We start from the raw sequence: 22,783 nt of genomic DNA on the forward strand, positions 1-22,783 counted from the left end.
GGTGCTAACAATGCTCTTGAATCACCAAGTAGCAGGCAGATGTATAATATTCTTCCCCAGATTGAGTTCAGAGGAAGCGCATCCTCTTGCAGCTGAAAGAACTGTGCACAATAATGAATAATTAAAAAGCCCCAAGCAAATGTTAATCTGACAAACTTGCAAAATTCCTGGGGGGGAAACTTTAAAAAGTGGACAGCCCACCTGAAGCATGGGGAGTAGAAGCAAAATCAGCACCAGATCTGCAGGAAGTATGTGTGTCATTTGAGGGGCAAAGCGTTAGAGAACCTGAACTCCCAAGTATAGTTAGGCTTTTGCGGGTGCCAGTCTCCCCTAAATTCCTGGGTCCAGTAGGTGTTAGAATTTAATCAGGGCTTGGGAAGTTAAAGCAGATGCCAGATGCCTAATGCCTGGACCCAGATTTTCGTGTTCAGGCGATTGCCTGAGAGATGGGCCATTAAGAGGACAAAGGAAAGGTAATGAGCCATTAATGTGCCTGATAGGGAATGGGTGGAGCCCCTCCTGCAGCTTTGAGATAGAAGAACAAAAGCCAGAGTTTAAAATTGCGAGTTTGGCTGTGGTGTGACTTGGGGGGGGGGGCGTGTTGCAGGCTTGTAAAGGCAGCAAGCTGGAAAGAAGGTCAGAGCACTATGGGAGAAGCAAGTCCCTCTTGTGGTGTTAATGATGTGTATATATTTGTGTAAATAAAGCATACATCATAAATACACTACAGTCTCTGCTGTGCCTCATTTCCAAAAAGAATCATGGAGCCTGGGTAAGCACCTGGAACCCCTGGAATCTCACACCACTCAGAGACTGGGGTGACATGCCACAATATAAACACACACACACACACACACACACACACACACACAGCGCAACCCCTTTTTGCAGATGGACCACAGATTCACCCTCCCAGCTAAGGAATTTGGGGAATTATTGCTCTGTACTTTTTAATAGCTGGGATTGAGTCTGGTCTTATCCACACTTGACTTTTGCCAGGCAAAGGTTTGCACTTAAAAGTTACATGACTGAGAAGTTTTTTGTTTTGTTTTGTTTTGTTTGCCCCGTGAAAATCCACTCTTCAGAGCTCACCTGAAGCAAACGTTAATTTGGTTTTTCTGCAGATTGCAGTTTGCGCCAATTAAGCACTAAAGAGCAGGTTTTGGGAAAGCTTCAAAGCAACAAAAAGGAGTGGGGAACTTGGACACAGAACTTTAAAGTATGGACTGTGGAAAGAGCAGAGGAAAAGTAAGTGTATAAGCCCTCAGTTATGGTGTTGGGCAGGGGTCACTTCAAAGTGACATTGTAGACAGTAGTTTATAGACTTTCACTGTGGCATTTGCTATGGTTTTGTTTCATTGAGCTTTACGTTGCAAGGTACGTTAGAAATCCAACCACAGAGTAATAAACAAAAATGTTCATGGCTGGCATCCGTCTTGTCTTAGGAGACAATGGAAGCAAAAACAATGCTGTACCTCTGTTGACCGGGCAATGAGGGCATTCTCATAATCAATCCTGATAATAAAAGGATTTTGACGTTCTGGCAGTTTAATAGAAACATCCAAGTTCAGGTCCTTATGGGTAGGGACGTCGATCTCATACTGGGCAAGTGCTTGGAATACCATGATGGTTGCCTGAAATGGGAGGAAGAAGATGGGAGTTCAGTGAGTTGAGCTTGCAGTGCCCACCTAGACATAGAGGAAATGACAGTTTGCTAATGGAGGCTACCAGGAAACTGGAGCACACTCAGGGACAAATATGTCAATTACGGTCTCTCTCAAGTTTCTCACAAGTTTCATTTCCCCAAACTTAAATTCAGTTCTTCACATTTCCACAGCAATTTGCAAGTTGGTGAAAATTTCTCCTAACTGACAAACTTTTGTGTTTTGAAACATTTTTACAAATAGGTTCTCCTAATATAGTGTTTGTGTATTATTTTTACTAATATTTTTACTAATATTCCTGCCATCTTTCCCCTAATATATGAATTTCTGTACACAGAGTGGAATTCAACGAAGCTCTAAGTGACTACACAGAACCATTTGTACTCGTATAATGGGACTCCCCCTCTTCTGTTCCCCCTAAACCTGTTCTGTGAGTTCCCTGAATCCTCTAGAAAAGTCCCACTGCACAAACAAATAAACCTTGTTACACACATGCAGCATCTTAGTTGAATCCAGGCCATATTGTTTGGTTGGAGAAGCAAAATTAATAGGCATGTATAATTTAGGGCTCCTCTACACTTTCTTATGTTCTTGTTCCTAGAAAGCATGGGTCTGAGCAGTCTTTCCCTTGCCCCAGTCCTTCCCCAAGGAAAACCTGCTCCTTAGTGCTAAATCAGAGCAAGTAGGCAGGGAATTGTTTTGTATTCTGCAGGTAAAGGTAAAAAGGTAAAGGACTCCTGGATGGTTAAGTCCACTCAAAGGCGACTTTGGGGTATGGCATGGCGCTCATTTCGCTTTAAGCCGTTTGTCCACAGACAGCTTTCCGGGTCGTGTGGCCAGCATGACTAAACAGCTTCTGGCGCAACAGGACACTGTGACAAGTGCCAGAGTGCACGGAAATGCCTTTTACCTTCCCGCCGCAGCAGTACCTATTTATCTACTTGCACTGCTAGGTTGGCAGGAGCTGGGACAGAGCAATGGGAGCTCACCCCACTGTGCGGATTCGAACCGCTGACCTTCTGATCACAAGGCCAGTAAGCTCAGTGGTTTAGACCACAGCTACACCCGTGTCCCTTTTATTCTGCAGGTAAAGCATCCTATATAATAATATGCAAGTGTCTCTGTGTCCAGTCCCTGTGTCCGCGCTACTGTGCATGTGCCCCATGGACACAGGGATTGGACGCAGAGACAATATCTCGGTCGCGCGCCCAGGACACTCTCATGCGGCGCCGGAGGCTGTGCTAGCGGGCCGCTCCCAGCGCCGGCCTCCATGGGCGCCTAGAGGATCCCTGCCCCCTCCGCCCCGGCTTCGGCCCCGCGACAGCCATGGGCGCCCCCGGAGCCACCTTTGTCACCAGCCTCCGTTGTTCTGGCGAAGGAAGGAGGCGGAGGCGGCGACGGTAACAGCAGCAGCAGGAGCAGCCCGGCCTGAGCGTGCCTCACCTTCCCTGGCCTCTGCCCGTCCTGAGCTCCTCGCCCTCAGGGGGCCGGCCTCCATGGGCGTCTAGAGGCTGCGAAGCAGCGACGGAGGAGCCTTACCTTCCAAGTCCGGGGGGTTTCCCGGGGAAAACGGGGTACTTGGCAGCTCCCTCTCTGTGCTCGGCCGTGGGGCACGACAGGAGAGCGAGTTTGTTTACTTGCGTTCCCGGCACGCCCCGTGGCCGAGCGCAGAGAGAGAGAGGGAAGGCCGTGGCCCCGCTGCTCCTCTCACATATCTTCTAGCGCCCATTTTCTAAACGGGCTGAATGACACTAGTTCTATCATAAGAGCCTCCACCAGCAAACTAAAATGGTATAGCCCACACACATTGATCACTCAGAACTAGGTGCAAATACAGGCTACAGTTCAGTTTTTATGCAGTCCAACTGCTGTTGGCAGCTGCAGAATGGGAATAAAGCAAACAATCACCTGGGTTTGTCCATATGTCCCTCCATAATACTTCTGCTCTGTCAGCCATTTGACTATGGGACCAACACCATCAAACTTCCTCATTTTCAGCAAGGCCAGCAGAGCGTAGGATGTGCCTTCGATGTTGTAGGTGCGAGCATTATATTCCTCCCAGCGATTCTTACCTATATATCAGCAATGAAACAGATCCTCATTAAATAGATCCTGGTGGGCAAATGAGCTCAATGCCCTAAGGATCCACCCAATTCCCACCAGTTTCCATTAAGAGATGATCAATGTACTACAGATCTAGTTACAGGTAGGTAGCCGTGTTGGTTTGAGTTGAAGCAAAATTAAAAAAATTCCTTCAGTAGCACCTTAAAGACCAACTAAGTTTTTATTTTGGTATGAAAAATAAAATATGGTATTCTTCAGATACCGTATCTGAAATATCTAAATACAGTATTCTTCAGATACCGTATCTGAAGAAGTGTGCATGCACACAAAAGCTCATACCAAAATAAAAACTTAGTTGGTCTTTAAGGTGCTACTGAAGGAATTTTTTTATTTTGAATGTACTACAGAATACATTATAAATTAAAAACTGTCTGTCACCTCTCACTTGCCTGCAAGCATTCTCCCTCCCCCAGCCATTAGCCAAGCTGCTGTGATGCTATGGTATGTTTAAGAACAAATTTACAACAGCTATGGAAGAGGATTAACGAGTCACAGAATTTTGAAAACCAGTGCAAGAAACAAAACATCTGTTTGTCATAGAATGGTAGATTGGAAGGGATCCCAAGTGTCATCTCGACCCCCCCCCCTTGTTTAAAGGAAGAAGCCAGCAACAATTAAAAGACAGCCCTGGGGCTCATCCACACAGCATTTCAGCCATTCTCTTTCAGGCTTCACACACTGATTCCATAAATGTAGAGTCTGGGACTCAAACATTGCTTCTGCCCCTCGCCTGCTCTAGCATCCCCTTCCAGCAAGTAAAGCAAATGCAAAAAGTCCCTTTCCCCTCCACTGTTGTATTTGGCTTCACTTGGCACCCACAACCACCATGGGTCCCTTTCCTTCTCATGCTGCTCTGCAGACTTTCCATTTCTCCCCAACAGCAGAAGGAACAAGGCAGCCAGGAGGGAGAGGGAAGGGTGCAAGGAGTCAGGATATACTCCCTTGGTACTCTGGAGAGCATTGCCAGTTCACACAGGGCAGCCGCTTACAGCAGGCATCCCCAAACTGCGGCCCTCCAGATGTTTTGGCCTACAACTCCCATGATCCCTAGCTAACAGGACCAGTGGTCAGGGATGATGGGAATTGTAGTCCAAAACATCTGGAGGGCCGAAGTTTGAGGATGCCTGGCTTACAGGCTGCTTTTGGCCTGGCTGCTACCACTGTCCTCCTTCCTAGAAGTCTTCCAAGCTGCTCCTTACATAAGCAGCTGATCTTCAAAACCTGACCATGTTTTTTCTTGCATTGAGTGTGCTGCCACAAATGTACCTCTTGATGCTGCCATGAGTACTCTGTCATCATTGAGCCTTCCTGCCAGGGCTAAAGCATAAGCCGTGAGGGCCACGGTGTAAGGTCTTTGCAACGTCCCATATTGTTTTAATAAATACTCAGAAGCTTTGCTGATGCTGCTCTCTAGAATCTGGATGAAGAGAAAAGAAGAGAAGTAGATATATTAGGAGTGTTTGGGGGAGCAAACACAGTGTTATGTGCTCCTGCGCTTCTGAGCAGTAAGATGTTCCAGGGGAAGCACAACTGAGTCTCCTTTGGTTTAGAAATATACAAGCAATATACAAGCAATATACAAGCAAAGCATACAGTAATAGGAACAAACGGGCACTCCTACAGCAGGCAGCAGATCCTCAGAGACCAGCTTATGCAGCTATCTCAGAGTAATACCCCAACGTTCCAATTTCAAAACCAATAGAAATGCCCAAGACAACTTCCATAAGCAAAAGCCAATTAAGACACACCTAACCAGATGTAAAACACACAAATATCTGCAGGTATCATAATTGTATGGTCATCAAACGTGGTCATCAGTGGAGATAACATTCTTATCTGGAATGATGCTAAATTCCGAAGGGAAATGAGGAGTTCCATCACCAAAACTAAACAGAAAACCATGCTGCCACCCATCAGTTAGAAACACACATACACACTGAACCTTTTTGGCAATTTTCACCACCACCATCGACAAACAGTAGCCTGTGTCACTGTCACTGCAGCTTACCTGGATGCAGTTCAGGTAGGGAGGTGACAGGATCTGGGCTGCTCACTGGTGGAAGCACAGGATTGGCTCAAGTGGCATGTTTGAGCAACCTCAACCTCGCTGCTGCCCTGCCTAACCCCATCCAGGTAAACTGCAGTGATACTGGAGTTGAAAAGATGGTTCAACCTCACCATATTGGCTGCTTATCGACCACTACATCACTGCAAGTGGTCTCCAATTTCTGCTCTCCTTTCAGCTCCCCATCCCCTAAACTGTGAGCTAGCGCATGGGGGGAAGAGCAATTATGCAACTCAGTAAAAGGCACCCAAAACCTTACTGAAATGAAGGCATGATACAGCACAGCCGTGCTAGTTGAGTCGCTCCCTTGGGTCCCACAGGCTTTTAAGGTTGTGATTCTCCTTATGACTAGGTTAACAGGGTAAAGGGAACCCTGACCATTAGGTCCAGTCGCAAACAACTCTGGGGTTGCGGCACTCATCTCACTTTACTGGCCGAGGTCATGTGGCCAGCATGATTAAGCCACTTCTGGTGAACCAGAGCAGCTCTGTGATTTAACCCACAGCACCACCCACGTCCCTAGGTTAACAGGGAGAAAGTAGCAAAAAGTGGATAACGTGAGAAAGAGCTGAGAATGTGATTATGTTGTAAAAGAGTATTGGGAAATGATATATAATAAATTGGGGGGGGGAATTAAAAGTACCTTTCCAAAAAAAGGGGGGTTATAATTGGGGGATAATTCAGAGGGAAATTTCCATGTGTCAAAAAGACTATTTATGTATGCTACTACTGTAGCCCTTGTTTAGTTAGCTCCAAAATGGAAAGCAAGCGAAGTCCCAACTAAAAAAGAATGGCAACTTAAACTGATGGAATAAGCGCAGCTTGCAGATTTAATTTATAGATTAAGAGAACAAGAAGAATGTACTTTTAAAGAAGATTGGAACATGTTTACTAAATATATGGGTGAAAATTATGTTGATTTAAAAATGCTGGTAGCATTGAGATAAATTCACCAGTGTAAATAAGTTTTGATGGATGTAACAATGGATTACCGAATGGTTTAGTTCATGTAAAATATGAACCACGGAAAGAGAAGAAGGGAAGTCATTGATTTACAAGGTGACCATATCTTATAATGTCTCTTGCCACTTCAGGGCTACTTACATTGACTTGATCCTTGCAGGTGTCTTTGGACTCCAGCAATGCAATCAGGACGAAAGCTGTTAATGCCGCATCTGGTTCAGCGCCCTTATAACCTCCCTGGAAGGAAGTGGGGGGGGCAAGAACAATTGAATGTGTTTGGTTCACACAAACAGATCTCCCACCAAAAACATAGCTCAGAAGTACTGGCAGTTGGGGGCAGGGGAAGCAAGCCTGAACATATCAGAAATTTGAATTTGAAAAGCCTAGAAAATTAAGAACCCACAAGATTTTAAAAGACATATATGTCTTCCCCTTTCCCCCATTTTTTGCAGACTGCATATCCCCTGGGAAGTTATTTGCCTTTGTGGTTTGCACAACAATAATACTACAGCAGTGGTAGGTAGGGGTGTGTCTCACCACCATGTCTTCTTTGTGAACCCCTCTATAAAGAACCTGGCCTGCAGGAAACTGTCATTGGACAAAAGGCTTGAGGGACCATCTGCCTGCAATACAGTCTATTAACTGATTCTTCTGAATTAGGAACTGGAAAATACATGGATTTGTTATCAGAAAGGACTAGCAGCAGAAAGAAAGCATACCACCATCTCTCCATGGATCACAGGGGCGTCTTCATGAAAAATTCCATCTGGTTTCTGCCTCTCCAGAATTAGCCACTTCACACCTCCACAGACCACTTGGCTGTCAATAGTGTTTACTATTTTGGAAGCCATGGCAAAGACCTTTACAACGTACGCTGTTAGCCTGCAAAGAATATGATGCCTCAGCTCAACCATCTGAACATGAACATGAATGGCATAGTGCCTTTTAGCTAACAAATGTATTGTGGCACAAGCTTTTGTGAATCAGAGTCTACTTCATCAGATGCAGGCTGTCCTATCCCGCAGTGTAGGTTTAAATACACATGGTGTGTGCGTGGGGGGGGGGGAATATTGTAAACAGTGAGGTCAAAAGGAAATGAAACCCATAAAACACATAAAATCCAGACTAGTTCTAGGAAAATAGGAGTACCGGTAGTTATTTCTTAAAACATTTCTAGACTACCTTCCAGATGGAATGATTTAAAAATAACCATCCAACATTCAAATCATGGCACAGAATAAAATGCAGCGGACCCAGAACAGAATTAAAAATATAAATATATAATAACATTATGGAATTAAGCAAAGGCCTGGGAGCACAGGTGTGGTTTTAATAGGCACTAAAAGGCTGTTCCATTCATGTGAGGGCTTGCCAAAACTCAGAGGAAAAGTGGTTCCGGAAGTAGCAGACCACCACAGAGAGAGCCCTGCCCCTGGTTTCTGCTAACTGAGGTTCCATGGGTGACAGTAAGGAGAGAGATGCCTTCAGATATCCTAATCCCAGGTTGCTTAGCCCTTTGTAGGTCAAGACCAGGGGTAGGCAATCTAAGGCCCAGGGCCCAGATCCAGCCCAATCACCTTCTCAATCCTGTTCAGCATGTTTTTACTTGAGCAGAATGTGTCCTTTTATTTAAAATGCATCTCTGGGTTATTTGTGGGGCATAGGAATTCATTCATATTCCCCCCCCCCAAATATAGTCCTGCCCACCACATGGTCTGAGGGATGGTGGACCAGCCCTGGCTAAGACCAAAACTCTCAACCTGGCCCAGAAACTTATTGGCAGCCAATGCTAAGAGTAAGGGTCCATATTGTAAGGTCCATAAAATAAGACTACCCCACTGAGTAGCCTATATGCTGCATTTTTTTACTAGCTGTAGCTCTGGACCAGCATTACGGGCAGCCCCACACAGAGCACATTACAGCAGTCCAACCTTGAAGTCCAGTCCTTGAGCTACTGTGGCAAGGCTGTCCCTGCACAAGTACGGATGTAGCTGTTGTGCTAGCCAACGGCTTCCGGTGACAAAGATGGGTGAATGAGCACCCCTGAACTGTTTACTTTGTGAAGTCAGGGGAGTGCAGCCCTATCTAGAACAGGCGTATTGTCCCATTCCATTGTCCCATTAAGATGTGGATCCAGCTTATTGGCCATCTTCCAGCCTAACACTGCATCTAGGAACTGGTTCAGAGCTTGAACAGCCACTCCTGATTCAGATGTAACAGAGAAATATAGCTCTGCATCATCACCATCATCATCGTCATCATCCTGATACTGCACCCCTGTTCTCCTAATTGCCACTCCCTATGGCTTCATATATATGTTAAATGTAACATTCATAGAATCATAACATCGTAGTGTTGGAAGGGATCCCAAGGGTCATCTAGTTTCCTGCAGTGCAGGAATCACAGCTACTAACTGCATCCAGAAGTTAAAAATAGTGACTGCCCCTAGAGTGTTGCAAAAAAAATTGAGATAATGTATACATGAAATGCTTTTAATACTCAAAAATGCTACATAAATGCTAAGTATTGCCAGCCTTGAGTCCACAAAGGTGCTGTGTTTAAATCACATTGTCAATAAATGATCAGCTCTGATTGCCCTCCACCTCATGACTAACCTTAAAAAAAGAGAAAGAAAAAGTATTTCAGTGGAGAGGGGTGAGTTTAATTGTGATGGTACCAGACCCTTCTAAAAAAAAACATGGATTTTTAAAATTCATGAGTAATTTGTGGGGTATTCCACAATGTTTTTTAGCTCCTTTCTACTGTATTTTTATCTGTTGGTTTCTGTTGACCCATTTCCACAAATGTTTGGTGATTTGCTTTTTTAAGGATGTCTACATTAATATTTGTATACATTTTGGTGAGAACTTTGCCTAGCATGTGCTTTTTGCAAGCCGTTTCCCCTGGATAGAACACATCTTTGTAAGTACAGTGGTGCCTCGCTAGACGAAATTAATTCGTTCCACGGGTCTTTTCTTATAGCGAAAAAATTCGTCTAGCAAATCCCATAGGAATGCATTGAATTTTTTTTTTGAATTTTTTTTTGCCCATAGGAACACATTAATTGAATTTCAATGCATTCCTATGGGAAACCGCGATTCGCTAGACGCATTTTTCGTAAAATGCATTTGTCTAGCGAGGCAAGCTCCGCTCGAAAAATCATTTCGTTAAGCGGAAATTTCGTTAAGCAGGGCATTCGTTAAGCGAGGCACCACTGTAGTACCCTAACCCAATTCACCGTTACATGCACTTTTCTCCAAGGTTCTTTTTTACTCATTCCTTGGTTGGGGAACAGTAGCAAAACTTGGAAAAGCATGAAAAGCTTTTGTTTCAATGCATATTGGAATGGGAAGTGAAAATTTGGCAGGTTCACATTAAAATTCAAACTAGACAAATATGTCCCCCACCTCTAGCATTGGGGCAGGGCTTTGGAACACTGAGTAGCTGGAAATATGGATGCTCTATTAGGTATTTTGGTATGAAATATTTGATTGTTCCAATGGTAGGGAGCAGCGAGACAAAAAACGGCACAGTTGGGGAAAAGGGAATTGGCATTTTGGACAAAGCATGCCAAAAGGAGTGAAAAGGAAGGAAAAGGTGAAGAGTTAGCTAGTGGGAGCAAGAGAATGAAAATATTAGAAGGTCAATAGTATGCAAGGGGGGAAAGCTGTTGCCAGGGCTGTCTCAAGCATGTCAGGCGCCGTGGCGCCGTGGCGCGGAGATCACTCCGGCGGCGCCCTGGCGCCCCGCACCACCCAGCCTACCCCTAGAGCCAGCCCTGGCTGTTGCAAAGCCCACTGGTGATCTGAAAATATACTGCCATACAAATAGCGCCCTTACCAAGTGCTAGCCTTGCGGTCTTTAAAAGCAGCATAGGAGTGGTCTGCTTTCTTGTACACCATCTGCTGGGCATAACCTAGAAAGAGAGGAGGAGAAACAGAACTCTGTAATGCTGCTCCAGCTGCTTAGAGAGGTCAGCAAACTTTTTCAGCAGGGGACCAGTCCACTGTCCCTCAGACCTTGTGGGGGGCCGGACTATATTTTTTTTTGGGGGGGGGAATATAGGAATGAATTTCTATGCCCCACAAATAACCCAGAGGTGCATTTTAAATAAAAAGACACATTCTACTCATGTAAAAACACGCTGATTCCCAGACTGTTCGTGGACCAGATTTAGAAGGTGATTGGGTCGGATCCGGCCCCAGGCCTTAGTTTGCCTACCCATGGCTTAGACCAGTTATGTCCAAACTTTTTTCAAAGAGGGCCAGATTTGATGAAATGAGTGGCCAACCTAAGTTGTTGACCTTTTTTTTGAATTGCAGTTGTTGACCTTTTTTATGATTTTACCCCAAAGTTGTAGAGCTTTTTTTTAGGATTGAAGTTGTTAAAGTGGTTTTGTTTTGTTTTTTTAGGATTTTACCCCAGGAAATAAACTGCCACAGGGGCTGGATTAAACCGGCTGGTGGGCCAGATTAGACCCCCGAAATGGACTTTGGACATGCTTGGCTTAGATGAATGCATCCAGACAGGCAAGTGGCATTCACCCTGCACAGAAAGAAACTTTGCTCTATCCCCCTTTTATTTAATTGCTGCACTGCCTCATCTGCTTTTCCTTTGCATATGCCTTTTTCCTTGTGTCCTTTTCAGCTTTCGCTTCTGGTCTCTTTGTAGCTTCAACAGAACACCAGTTGAGGAACAGGGTTACTTTGCCCCATCAGCACCTTAACACAGAGCAGAATAGGCACCGCCACTATGAGGCATAGGCAATTCTGTGGCATTCTTGATCTAGGAGGATCCTGAACTCAGTGTTTCTATTGATGAACAACTCAATAAGCCATGGACAGACCTTTGCACGAGCTGGAGGAAGAACAGCTCTGGAGAAACCCAGTTGTCTTACCTTGCATGATCTGATTGATTGCAACAGAGCGGCGATCCACCCCAAGCTTCTCCCACTGCCCTGTGATGTCAAGGTAGTGGGTGGCAATAACCGATGGCGTCATGGTGATCATGTTCTGCTCCCCACAGCCAGAGGGTGTTACAATGAGGTGGTTCAGATTGGCCCCATCAATTGAGTCTTCAACAATCTGAGCCACGGGGTCTCCTGGCCACAAAAAGAATGATAGCAAACATGTGAACACAAGCATGCAGCAGGGACTTGCGTGGGTTGCAATCTTAGCCTAGCTGGATCCTAAGCACAGACAGCTCTTGACGGCTCTTGCCTCCTTCTTCCAGCTAGTTTTCTTCTCTGTCATCCTTGTCCCTTTGCATCAGGAGCTTGGTACAGTTAGCTTCCAGGACTAATTCAAGGGCTATTCCCTTGAAAGCCTTTAAAACTTTGTCCACCTGCCACACTCACTGAGATCAAGAGAGGTGGCCCCATGGGCGTAGGCAGGGGGGTAGGAGGGGGCAGTTGCCCCCCTAGAAGCAGGGCCGCTGGCCAGCCTGCCCCGCTGCCCGCCCGGTGCCATCTCCCTTCTCCCTGGCTGGCTATGGGGCGGGTGGAGGGAAAGCCCCACAGCTGCGCAAAGCGGTTGCCTGGCTTTCCCTCCGCCCGCCCCACAGCCAGCCAGGGAGAAGAGAGACGTCCCTTCTAGCAAACCGCGCAAAGCGGTTGCCTGGCTTTCCCTCCGCCCACCCCACAGCCAGCCAGGGAGAAGGGAGACGTCCCTTCTAGCCGGCTGGCTGTGGGGCTGGCGGAGGGAAAGCCAGGCAACCGCTTTGCGCGGCTCTGGGGCTTTCCCTCCACCCGCCCCGGCGATCGCAGAGGGGGAGGAGGGCATCGGAGCAGCCCGATTTCGGGCTGATCCTGGCGCCCCCTCGCCCCTGCCGATCGCAGAAGGGGAAGAGGGAGTCGGAGCAGCCCGATTTCGGGCTGATCCTGGCGCCCTCTCGCCCTTGCTGGTTGAGGAGTGGGAGGAGGGGGTTGGAGCAGCCCGAAATCGGGCTGCTCTGATCCCCTCCTCCCCCTCCGCGATCGCCCTAATTTTCATCCTGGCTACGCCCCTGGGTGGCCCTGCCTGCTGTATGGATCAGTTCAGGCACCAAGGGTATTCCTTATGCCAGTGGGCTGCTGGCACAGGTAGAGCAGGGTGGGGTTGTGATCATTCTCAGTTCTACAAGCCTAGTCTTCTGTATGTTAAAATAACTGGTTCTTGCCTTGCACAGTAATTTTGGTCTCAGGCTCTGTGCCGGGAACGATATCACTTAAATCTCTGCCTTGGACCTGTTGTTCCTGGACTCCATCTGAAGAAAGGGAGGAAAAGGAGGGAAATTATGAAACAGAAACATTAGTTGCTTTTGCAGTGGGGAGCCTACTGCATCTGTGGAGGCTCCCCATGTGGTCAGAAATCCTCATCTTCCCATGTTCCCTCTTAATGTTTCCAAGAACTAGATTGGTTGACTTGTTTCTGCATGTGCAGTTATTAACATTCAATGGTTCTATGGAGATTGACCCACTCAAAGAGCATTCCTTCACCTAGAGGAATATGTGACCAGTACTGTAACCCCTAAGCTGCTATGACAGAATTCAAGCTTTTTGATTAACAAACAACGGATATAATGAATTTTTGGATCTAGAGTCAGTTCTGTTTTCTTGTTTTAATAAATTGGGCAATTGCCCGTCATAGTAATACACATTCTGGGTCACACAGAAATAAGTCCCAGGATGTTCAGTGTGGCTTGTATAGGGCTATGCTCTTTGGAAATGTTACTAGTTTTTGTTAAGCTATTACAAATATAAGTAGTCTAACTATGGATAAATATTTAAGTTTTTAAAATACATTGGCACTAACTTGAAACTTTAAGAGTTGGGTTAAAATGAAAGTAAAAAAACTGTTTAGAAATGTTAATGAATAAAGATTTATTTAAGAAGGGGAAAACAGGGGAGGAAGCAGCAGCAGAGAAATATACAATTTAAGGTAAGTCTAGAATTGACTTGGGTTCCAGTCAATCCAGTTTTCCAAGGATGAAGAAAGAGAAGGAAAAGGGAAGCTGAAGAATGAGTGTTACCGCTGTTCCCTTGCGTAGCAGGATCCAGCTCAATGACGTTCACAATTTTTCTCTGCATCCCTTCAGGCTGGGGCAAGAAGAACAGAACAAAACAAGTCTCACTGTAAATATTACTTTTTTTCTTTTCTTTTCTTTTTTAATTGAATTTGAATACTAGTATGCATAACAATATAACATTATTGTATATAGTTCCTGTAAAGGCTTACATAACAAAGGCTATAACAAAGTCCATTTTTCTCCCCTAATCTTTCCCCCTCCCTTCCCACCCTCTTCCCTGGTCGGGCCTTCCTTCTTCAGATCTTTAGCCATGTACACAGTCTATTCATTTGTGCTTGTATATTCGGGTTGGCTTCCCCCCTTTCTATCCAGTTCCTGTAAAATGCCCACTTATTTGTGATTTTTTGGCATTTATTTTCCCATCTAACCTCTACCATTATCTGTGCAAATATTTCTGATTGTACGTATTCAAAAACATAGTTGTTCAATTTTTTCATATTCCATTTAGTTTTTTCTTTCGATCCTAGAGCAATAACTGCCATTCCAGCTAGAATCATGATCTTATACAGCTCTTGGTTATTACTTTTTACTTTATTATTTCCCAGTATTCCCAAAAATAGCAAGTCCCTATTAATTTCTATGTTTATTTGGAATAGTCCAGAAATTACCTTTATGATCTTTTGCCAATATTCCTTAAACAAGTTGCATTCCCACCACATGTGTGAGTATAGTCCTTTTTCATGACCGCAATGCCAGCATTTGGGGCTAAACCCTTTCACTATATACGCCATTTGTGCCGGTGTTCTATACCATTTTAGTAAAAAAAATTCTACTTAATTCCTTATACTTTTCTATTTTAATATTGTTTATATTCTTCATCATTTCTTGTACCGTATTTAAATGTATTGTACCTTCCTGCTCCCATTTTATCTGGATTATCCTTGTCATTCTGTCTTTGTCTCCTATGATCAGTTTATATATCAGCCCTGCTATCCCTTTCTCTGTTATTTGTCTTTTGTTTAACACCATACCTATTTTCATTTCTGTCCTCATTGTCTCCTCTGCTCTTCCTGTTTTTATTAAATCATAAAGTCCTTCCACTTTCAGCCAGAATTGTTTTCCTATTTTTTCTAAAAGGGCTTTTTTGTAATTAAATTCCCTTGTTCATAAAATATATCTTTCAATTTGTAAAATCCCTGGTCTTCTAATTTCTTCCACCATCTGGGTTCCCTTTGGCCCTTCTGCATATATTTTAACGGAATCCACCTTGAATATAATGGCATCCATTTCATGTTCCATTTTTTCCAAATTCCTAACCCAGTTTTTCTTGGGCCTATTGTCTTCTTCCAAGCCATGTTGATGTCTCTATTAAATCTCCCTTCTCTTCCTATTCCTTCGTTTATTTCGTTCTCCAGCCTGATCCATTTAATCCCATCTTTATATCCAATATCTATTAAGTTTTTTAATTGGAATGTTTCAAAATAAAGTTCTAAGTTCGGTATTCCCCATCCCATCTCTTCTTGCAGTGCATAATTTACTATGTCTGGGGTTCTCACTCTTTTGCCCCCAAATATCCAATTTTTAAATGCCTTGTTCCATGTTTTAAACCATATTTTCCTGATGGGTAGTGGAATTACTTGAAATAAGTATAACAATTACTGCAAATATTACTTAACATGGCCGCAAAGAGCAATTCAAAAAGGCAGCAGGACAGGGCAAACATATGCAACAGATCTAGCTTCTGTTGCAAATGCAGTATGGTTCAGTCACATGTTTGTACCTGAATATAACACAGGAAGAGGTTCAGGTTAGCCCCATAGATCCCCAGTAGCTAAGGCACTGTAGCAATCCTTAGTTAACGGGTCAATAGTCCCTCATCCATAGGCAGCACCAACCTGTCCTTAATAGTGCTTTGCCACCACAGCTGGATAGTAACAGATTCCATTCCGTCAACTCTTAGGTCAGCCCTGATGTCCTAGGAAGCCCACCTGTGTCCTAGCAAGCTGACAGAGCCCACCAGGAGAAGGTAGAGCTCTTTTCAGACCCTGAGGTACTTGTGAAAAGCATCATCCTCTATGGCAGTAATCTAAATTTGGGAAATCCAAATTACACCCCCTGCAAAACACCCACCCACACACCAATTAACAGTGTATTCAGTGCAGCAGAATTTCATCCTGAGCAAACCCCACAGAAAGTCATCGGATGTTTTGCAAACATTTTCCTACACCTAGCTATTCTAGTGGAGGTTGCAGTTATCATTAAATACCCTGAATAGCTAAAGTTGTTCCCATTTATTTTCTTCCTATTTATTTTCTTAATTAAGTTGATATACCACCCCAAAGGCTCAGAGTGAGTAGAAACTGTCTTAAGTATGCACAGTATTGACGTTCAGTGCACACATCCTGGGCTTATCCAGGTCTCAAAACCTGCATTGTAGGTTGCTTGTTCCTGTGTTTTTAGGGTATGAACCATACTCAGTGTTATTTTTCTAGAAAAAGAGGTGCCGAAACTCGCCATGGCTGCCTCCCTTGTTCTCTTAAAATGGCAATGGCACCCACCTGAGAGAACTGTGTTACGGTGAGTTCTGGATTTAAAAACATAAGCCCTGCATACAATGTTTACACTTTCCTACTGAAATTTCGGTTTTCCTAGAGCTAAGGCCTGTCACTGATAGCAGTGCAAAAAGGTTTTCTAAAACAATTACATTCCACTGTGCCATGTAGTGTGCATTTGGCATATCATAGTTTTTGGATTATATCAGGTTTCCGGGCTTTCATGCCCCCAGCTCCTTGTCTGTGCCCACCACGATGCCACATAGTGCACAATGCCCCATCCCATTTCATTTTTATTGTTGCTACTCTTCATTCCCAGGGGCAACTTACTCTCTTCTCTGGGTAGATTTACCTGGAAGGAAGCCCCTGTGCACCTAGTGATGCCTACAGTGGAAGTGAGGAACAGGTTTAAGGATTTAGATTTGGTGGACAGAGTGCCTGAAGAACTATGGATGGAGGCTCGTAACAGGAGGCAGCAACGAAAACCATCCCAAGGAAAAGGAAATGCAAGAAAGCAAAATGGCTGTCCAACGAGGCCTTACAAATAGCGGAGGAGAGGAGGCAAGCAATATGCAGGGGAGATAGGGAAAGATACAGGAAACTGAATGCAGATTTCCAAAAAATAGCAAGGAGAGACAAGAGGGTCTTCTTAAATGAGCAATGCAAAGAAATAGAGGAAAACAATAGAATGGGCAAAACCAGAGATCTGTTCAAGAAAATTGGAGATATGAAAGGAACATTTCGCACAAAGATTACTATAATAAAGGACAAAAGTGGTAAGGACCTAACAGAAGCAGAAGACATCAAGAAGAGGTGGCAAGAATACACAGAAGAATTATACCAGAAAGATATGGAGGTCTCATACACCCCAGGTAGTGTGGTTGCTGACCTTGAGCCAGACATCTTGGAGAGTGAAGTCAAATGGGCCTTAGAAAGCACTGCTAATAACAAGGCCAGTGGAAGTGATGATATTCCAACTGAACTATTTAAAATTTTAAAAGATGATGCTGTTAAGGTGCTACACCCAATATGCCAGCAAGTTTGGAAAACTCAGCAATGGCCAGAGGATTGGAGAAGATCAGTCTACATCCCAATACCAAAGAAGGGCAGTGCCAAAGAATGCTCCAACAACCACACAATTGCACTCATTTCACACGCTAGCAAGGTTATGCTTAAAATTCTACAAGGCAGGCTTAGGCAGTATGTGGACCGAGAACTCCCAGAAGTGCAAGCTGGATTTCGAAGGGGCAGAGGAACCAGAGACCAAATAGCAAACATGCACTGGATTATGGAGAAAGCTAGAGAGTTCCAGAAAAACGTCTACTTCTGCTTCATTGACTATGCAAAAGCCTTTGACTGTGTCGATCACAGCAAACTATGGCAAGCTCTTAAAGAAATGGGAGTGCCTGATCACCTCATCTATCTCCTGAGAAATCTCTATGTGGGACAAGAAGCTACAGTTAGAACTGGATATGGAACAACTGATTGGTTCAAAATTGGGAAAGGAGTACGACAAGGTTGTATATTGTCTCCCTGCTTATTTAACTTATATGCAGAATTCATCATGCGAAAGGCTGGACTAGATGAATCCCAAACCGGAATTAAGATTGCCGGAAGAAATATCAACAACCTCAGATATGCAGATGACACAACCTTGATGGCAGAAAGTGAGGAGGAATTAAAGAACCTTTTAATGAGGGTGAAAGAGGAGAGCGCAAAATATGGTCTGAAGCTCAACATCAAAAAAACCAAGATCATGGCCACTGGTCCCATCACCTCCTGGCAAATAAAAGAGGAAGAAATGGAGGCAGTGAGAGATTTTACTTTCTTGGGCTCCTTGATCACTGCAGATGGTGACAGCAGTCACGAAATTAAAAGACGCCTGCTTCTTGGGAGAAAAGCAATGACAAACCTAGACAGCATCTTAAAAAGCAGAGACATCACCTTGCCGCCAAAGGTCCGTATAGTTAAAGCTATGGTTTTCCCAGTAGTGATGTATGGAAGTGAGAGCTGGACCATAAAGAAGGCTGATCGCCAAAGAATTGATGCTTTTGAATTATGGTGCTGGAGGAGACTCTTGAGAGTCCCATGGACTGCAAGAAGATCAAACCTATCCATTCTTCAGGAAATCAGCCCTGAGTGCTCACTGGAAGGACAGATCGTGAAGCTGAGGCTCCAATACTTTGGCCACCTCATGAGAAGAGAAGAATCCTTGGAAAAGACCCTGATGTTGGGAAAGATTGAGGGCACTAGGAGAAGGGGACGACAGAGGACGAGATGGTTGGACAGTGTTCTCGAAGCTACAAACATGAGTTTGACCAAACTGCGGGAGGCAGTGCAAGACAGGAGTGCCTGGCGTGCTATGGTCCATGGGGTCACAAAGAGTCGGACACGACTAAACAACAACTTCTGAGCTACATGGAAACAATGTTTAGTCGAAGTTCAGCAGTAATCAAATAATGCCAGGGAAATACGTGGGGGGAAAGAGAAGCAAGCAGATCACATGTGTACTTATTTTTGCTGGAATCAGTGAAAGAACAGAGTGTCGCCCGGCTTATGGACTGATGACAAAGGTTCCATGGCCATTGAGGATAGTGTGTTAAATTAGCAGCATGGCACTAAAAAAAAAAGTTAATAACAGAATGTGACAACACTGAGGAAGTAGCATTGATATGGAATTACGGAGGGCTACAATGAACAAAAACAGAATTTCTCTCCAAAATATCCAGTTAAACTTAAACTGCCCCAGCCAACATTAGCAAAATCTGCCGTACCGTACTTCCTTGGATTAAAAAAGAAAAGGCAGGTGTGCCCTCATGTGGTCAACTGACAGATGACAAGCATTGGAAAATAGGTGATGGCTTGAATGTGCTGCCTAGAATTGAATAAGCTCATGGGCTCATGCACTATGGTACAAACCAGAGTTCTACTGAATTTCCATGGTGTTCAGATACTTTTGTAAAGGTGCAAAAAAGTCTGTAATCACCACCTATGTTTCCCCAATTATTTTCACATGTTTAAAGCCATTGTTTCCCATCCTACTGCCTCCCTAAAATGATCCCTGTTGGCTCAGTCCACAGGCCCATCTAGTCCCAGTAGCCAAACAGATGCATATGAAAGTGTGCAAGGAGGACATGAACATAACAGCACTCGCCCCACTTGTGATTCTTAGCAGCTGGCATTCAGAAGCTTAGTCCTCTGGCTTTTTTTCTCCAAGAAGGATCTGGACATGTTACATACCACAACTTTCAGCTTCTTCTTCACACCATCAGACACAAACTGTCCCCAGACAGCTGCTTTGACCTCGATGTCATGCAGTCCCAGATGTAGCGGAACAACCACAAATGGCACTGCCCTGGAGGACTGGGGTTTAATAGTGAGCAATTGTCGGTATCTTTCCTTGACGGTAGAGGCGCTGCAGAAGGCTGGGTTGTGTATCAGCTCCACCCGCACCTGAGGAGAAAGAGAAAGGGCAGTGATCCATTACTAGGTCCATTGCCAAGGCAGTGTTCCCTCTTGGATCAGTTCTGTGTCTCCTTTGCTTTCCCCTTAGTGAACCAAATTGTTTTCATTATAGGTTCTTTTGCTGCACCATGAATCACCACATTTGTAAAAGGTAAAGGTAAAGGACCCCTGGGTGGTTAAGTCCAGTCAAAGGCAACTATGGGGTTGTGGTGCTCATCTCGCTTTCAGGCCGAGGGAGCCGGCATTTGTCCACAGACAGCTTTTCAGGTCATGTGGCCAGCATGACTAAGCTGCTTCTGGCACAATGGAGCACCGTGATGGAAACCAGAGCACACGGAAACACCGTTTACCTTTCCGCTGCAGCAGTGCCTATTCATCTACTTGCACTGGGATGCTTTCTAACTGCTAATTCGGCAGGAGCTGGGACAGAGCAACGAGAGCTCACCCCGTCACGGGGATTCGAACCCACAGCACCACCCGCATCAGCTCTACCATGTTTGTACCACCACTTCGCAGCTGGTGATACAAACACACTTGCCACCAAACTGAATGCTGGATCAGCAAGTGAGTCAGTCCTCTGAGGTCTTTGCTAGGAGTGCTGCCTGATGTAAAAACAGAGACACACCACGTAAGTGTGATTATGCATAAGCGCTCATCTTACTTTTTACATTTTTAACCTTTAGGGATTGGCAGAAGGTGGGATAGTGTATGCACTATTAACTTCCTCACCACTGGAAGAGGAAGAATGGGCTTTTCCACATTTCGTGCTTAAAGCTAGCAAGATATTTTTCTTCAGTTCATATTCTATAGGATCTTAACTGACTTCATCAAATGCTTGGGGGAATAAAGTAAAAAAAAAGAAGAAGTTACAGAACAGGCTCTGATTGGAAATGAATCAGTGTGACTGCCCTGAAATCTTTGCAGGCGCAAACAGTACTTTTTAACATATGACTGCTGTGCTAGCATCATAAACACAAATCATGAATGTACAATAAAAAAGAACATTTAGATGGGGCACCAACACAAATATCAGAAGTAGTACAAACTTACCTATTTAGAGTATATCTAAGCCGCTTTTCACTAAGAACCCAAGAGCGGATAACAGTGTAAAACTAAACACACAATACACCACAAAAGAAACTGCATAAAACAAAACAAAACATAAAATCATCACTATCAAATAACCCTGCTGGTTGAAAGGTAATCACTTACTTTGATTTCTTTATTCCCATAGTTGTAGAGAATAGCTCGGATCTCCACCTGTTCATTCCTCACTACTGAATAGGGTAGCCGTAGATCCATGAAGAAGTCCCTCATGACGGTTATCTCATAAGGGTCAGCCACACAGATCCCTGCAAGGGGGGCCAACAGGAAAGGAAGGAGGTTGAAAAATGAAAAGAAGCTGAACAACACCTACCTAAGGTGTTTACTGAGGTGGACATAGCCTGCTTTCATCTCCCCAGCCCCTATCTTCCACCTGCTGTCGAGAATTCCTTACCTTTTGTGTTTGAAATGCTCACAGCCACCACCTCCCAAGTTGTGATGGAATCCTTCAGGAAAAGAGACACTGTCTTGGATGAGACCCTAGATTCAGAGAGAAAGGTGCTGCGTCATATTTGTGTGCAGCTGAAGACTAAGATGGGAACAAGAACACGGGAAGCTGCCTGGGCAGCCGCAGGGGCGCACACCACGCTGTGTGACAGGGGACGACTGCGTCCTTCTCAGGTGCCCTCCAGCTGGAGGGCAGCTGGAAGGGACACAGTGGCTCAGGTGGCCTGTGATCCCAGGGGCTTTTAACCAGCAAGCAGAAGCTAGGGATGGGCAAATCGGCCAGTTTCAGTATCTCTCAGTTGCCACATTTCCACACCATTCTTTGTTGTTGTCGCATTTAAGTCACCATAAAAACTCATCAGCATTTTAATGCAAACTTATCCTAATATACACATTTTTGCAACCGATTTTCCCTCATAAAGGCATTTTTATGCATACTTCACCTAGCATGTGCATCGTGTACGCATTACTTGTTTAGAGAACCACAATGCATAATTTGGAGAAGTGTGAATTGCTAAGGATGGCTATTCTTTGCTTTCCATATTGTTTCAGGAAGTGTGAATTAGGGACGGTTGCTATACATCTGGGAATCCCCAGGCATGTCCTCTTTGGGGGGGGGGTCCTACATTGCCATTTGGGGGGAATTTTAAAGGAAACGTCCTGGATTTGAAGTTTTTAATTTCTTGCGTGTGGTTCTGGTGTGATTGCCCTAAAAAAAGATCAATAACTTATTGTGTCTGGGTTATTACCTCTTGAAATATGGCAACCCTAAATTAAAAGGTAAAGGTACCCCTGACCATTAGGTCCAGTCACGGACGACTCTGGGGTTGTGCATTCATCTCGCTATATAGGTCGAGGGAGCCGGCATTTGTCCGCAAACAGCTTCCAGGTCATGTGGCCAGCATGACTAAGCCGCTTCTGGCAAACCAGAGCAGCGCACAGAAACGCCATTTACCTTCCCGCTGTAGCGGTACCTATTTATCTACTTGCACTTTTGATGTGCTTTCAAACTGCTAGGTTGGCAGGAGCTGGGACCGAGCAACGGGAGCTCACCCCGTCACGGGGATTCGAACCGCCGACCTTCTGATTGGCAAACCTTAGGCTCTGTGGTTTAACCCACAGCGCCACCCGCGTCCCTAACCCTAAATTAGGTAGGTTTTAATTTGAAACTGAACCAAATTTCTTCCCCACACTTAACTGAAATCCACCCTTTCCAAAGCTTGGTGTCCAGGCTAGCAGGCAAGAGCTCAGGAGCAATACTTTCAGCAACTTTCCTTCCCTTTCATGTAGTCAGGGAGGAGGGGCAGACAGTTTTTGCCCTCAGAACTGAGCAAACATATTCACACTTCTATGGGAAGTGAAGAATAAACCTTTGCTCAACTCAGGATCTTTTC

General features: G+C 44.7%; 1 protein-coding gene across 1 annotated transcript in view; it reads right to left on the reverse strand.

Moving 5' to 3' along the window:
- Positions 1 to 22,783, reverse strand: part of C3 (complement C3) — a 73,593-nt gene that overhangs the window by 16,143 nt on the left and 34,667 nt on the right. The window contains exons 19-30 of the mRNA XM_060269008.2: positions 21,337 to 21,422; positions 21,051 to 21,190; positions 19,614 to 19,826; positions 13,825 to 13,891; positions 12,973 to 13,059; positions 11,714 to 11,917; positions 10,657 to 10,732; positions 7,536 to 7,698; positions 6,958 to 7,053; positions 5,055 to 5,205; positions 3,573 to 3,736; positions 1,476 to 1,634 (exon numbers count right to left, since the gene is read on the reverse strand). Coding sequence (XP_060124991.2) covers positions 1,476 to 1,634; positions 3,573 to 3,736; positions 5,055 to 5,205; positions 6,958 to 7,053; positions 7,536 to 7,698; positions 10,657 to 10,732; positions 11,714 to 11,917; positions 12,973 to 13,059; positions 13,825 to 13,891; positions 19,614 to 19,826; positions 21,051 to 21,190; positions 21,337 to 21,422 — 1,606 coding nt within the window. The remainder of the gene's footprint in view (positions 1 to 1,475; positions 1,635 to 3,572; positions 3,737 to 5,054; positions 5,206 to 6,957; positions 7,054 to 7,535; positions 7,699 to 10,656; positions 10,733 to 11,713; positions 11,918 to 12,972; positions 13,060 to 13,824; positions 13,892 to 19,613; positions 19,827 to 21,050; positions 21,191 to 21,336; positions 21,423 to 22,783) is intronic.

Source organism: Zootoca vivipara, chromosome 15, assembly GCF_965207765.1.
Source record: "Zootoca vivipara chromosome 15, rZooViv2.hap1.1, whole genome shotgun sequence".
Classification (NCBI taxonomy): Eukaryota; Metazoa; Chordata; class Lepidosauria; order Squamata; family Lacertidae; genus Zootoca; species Zootoca vivipara.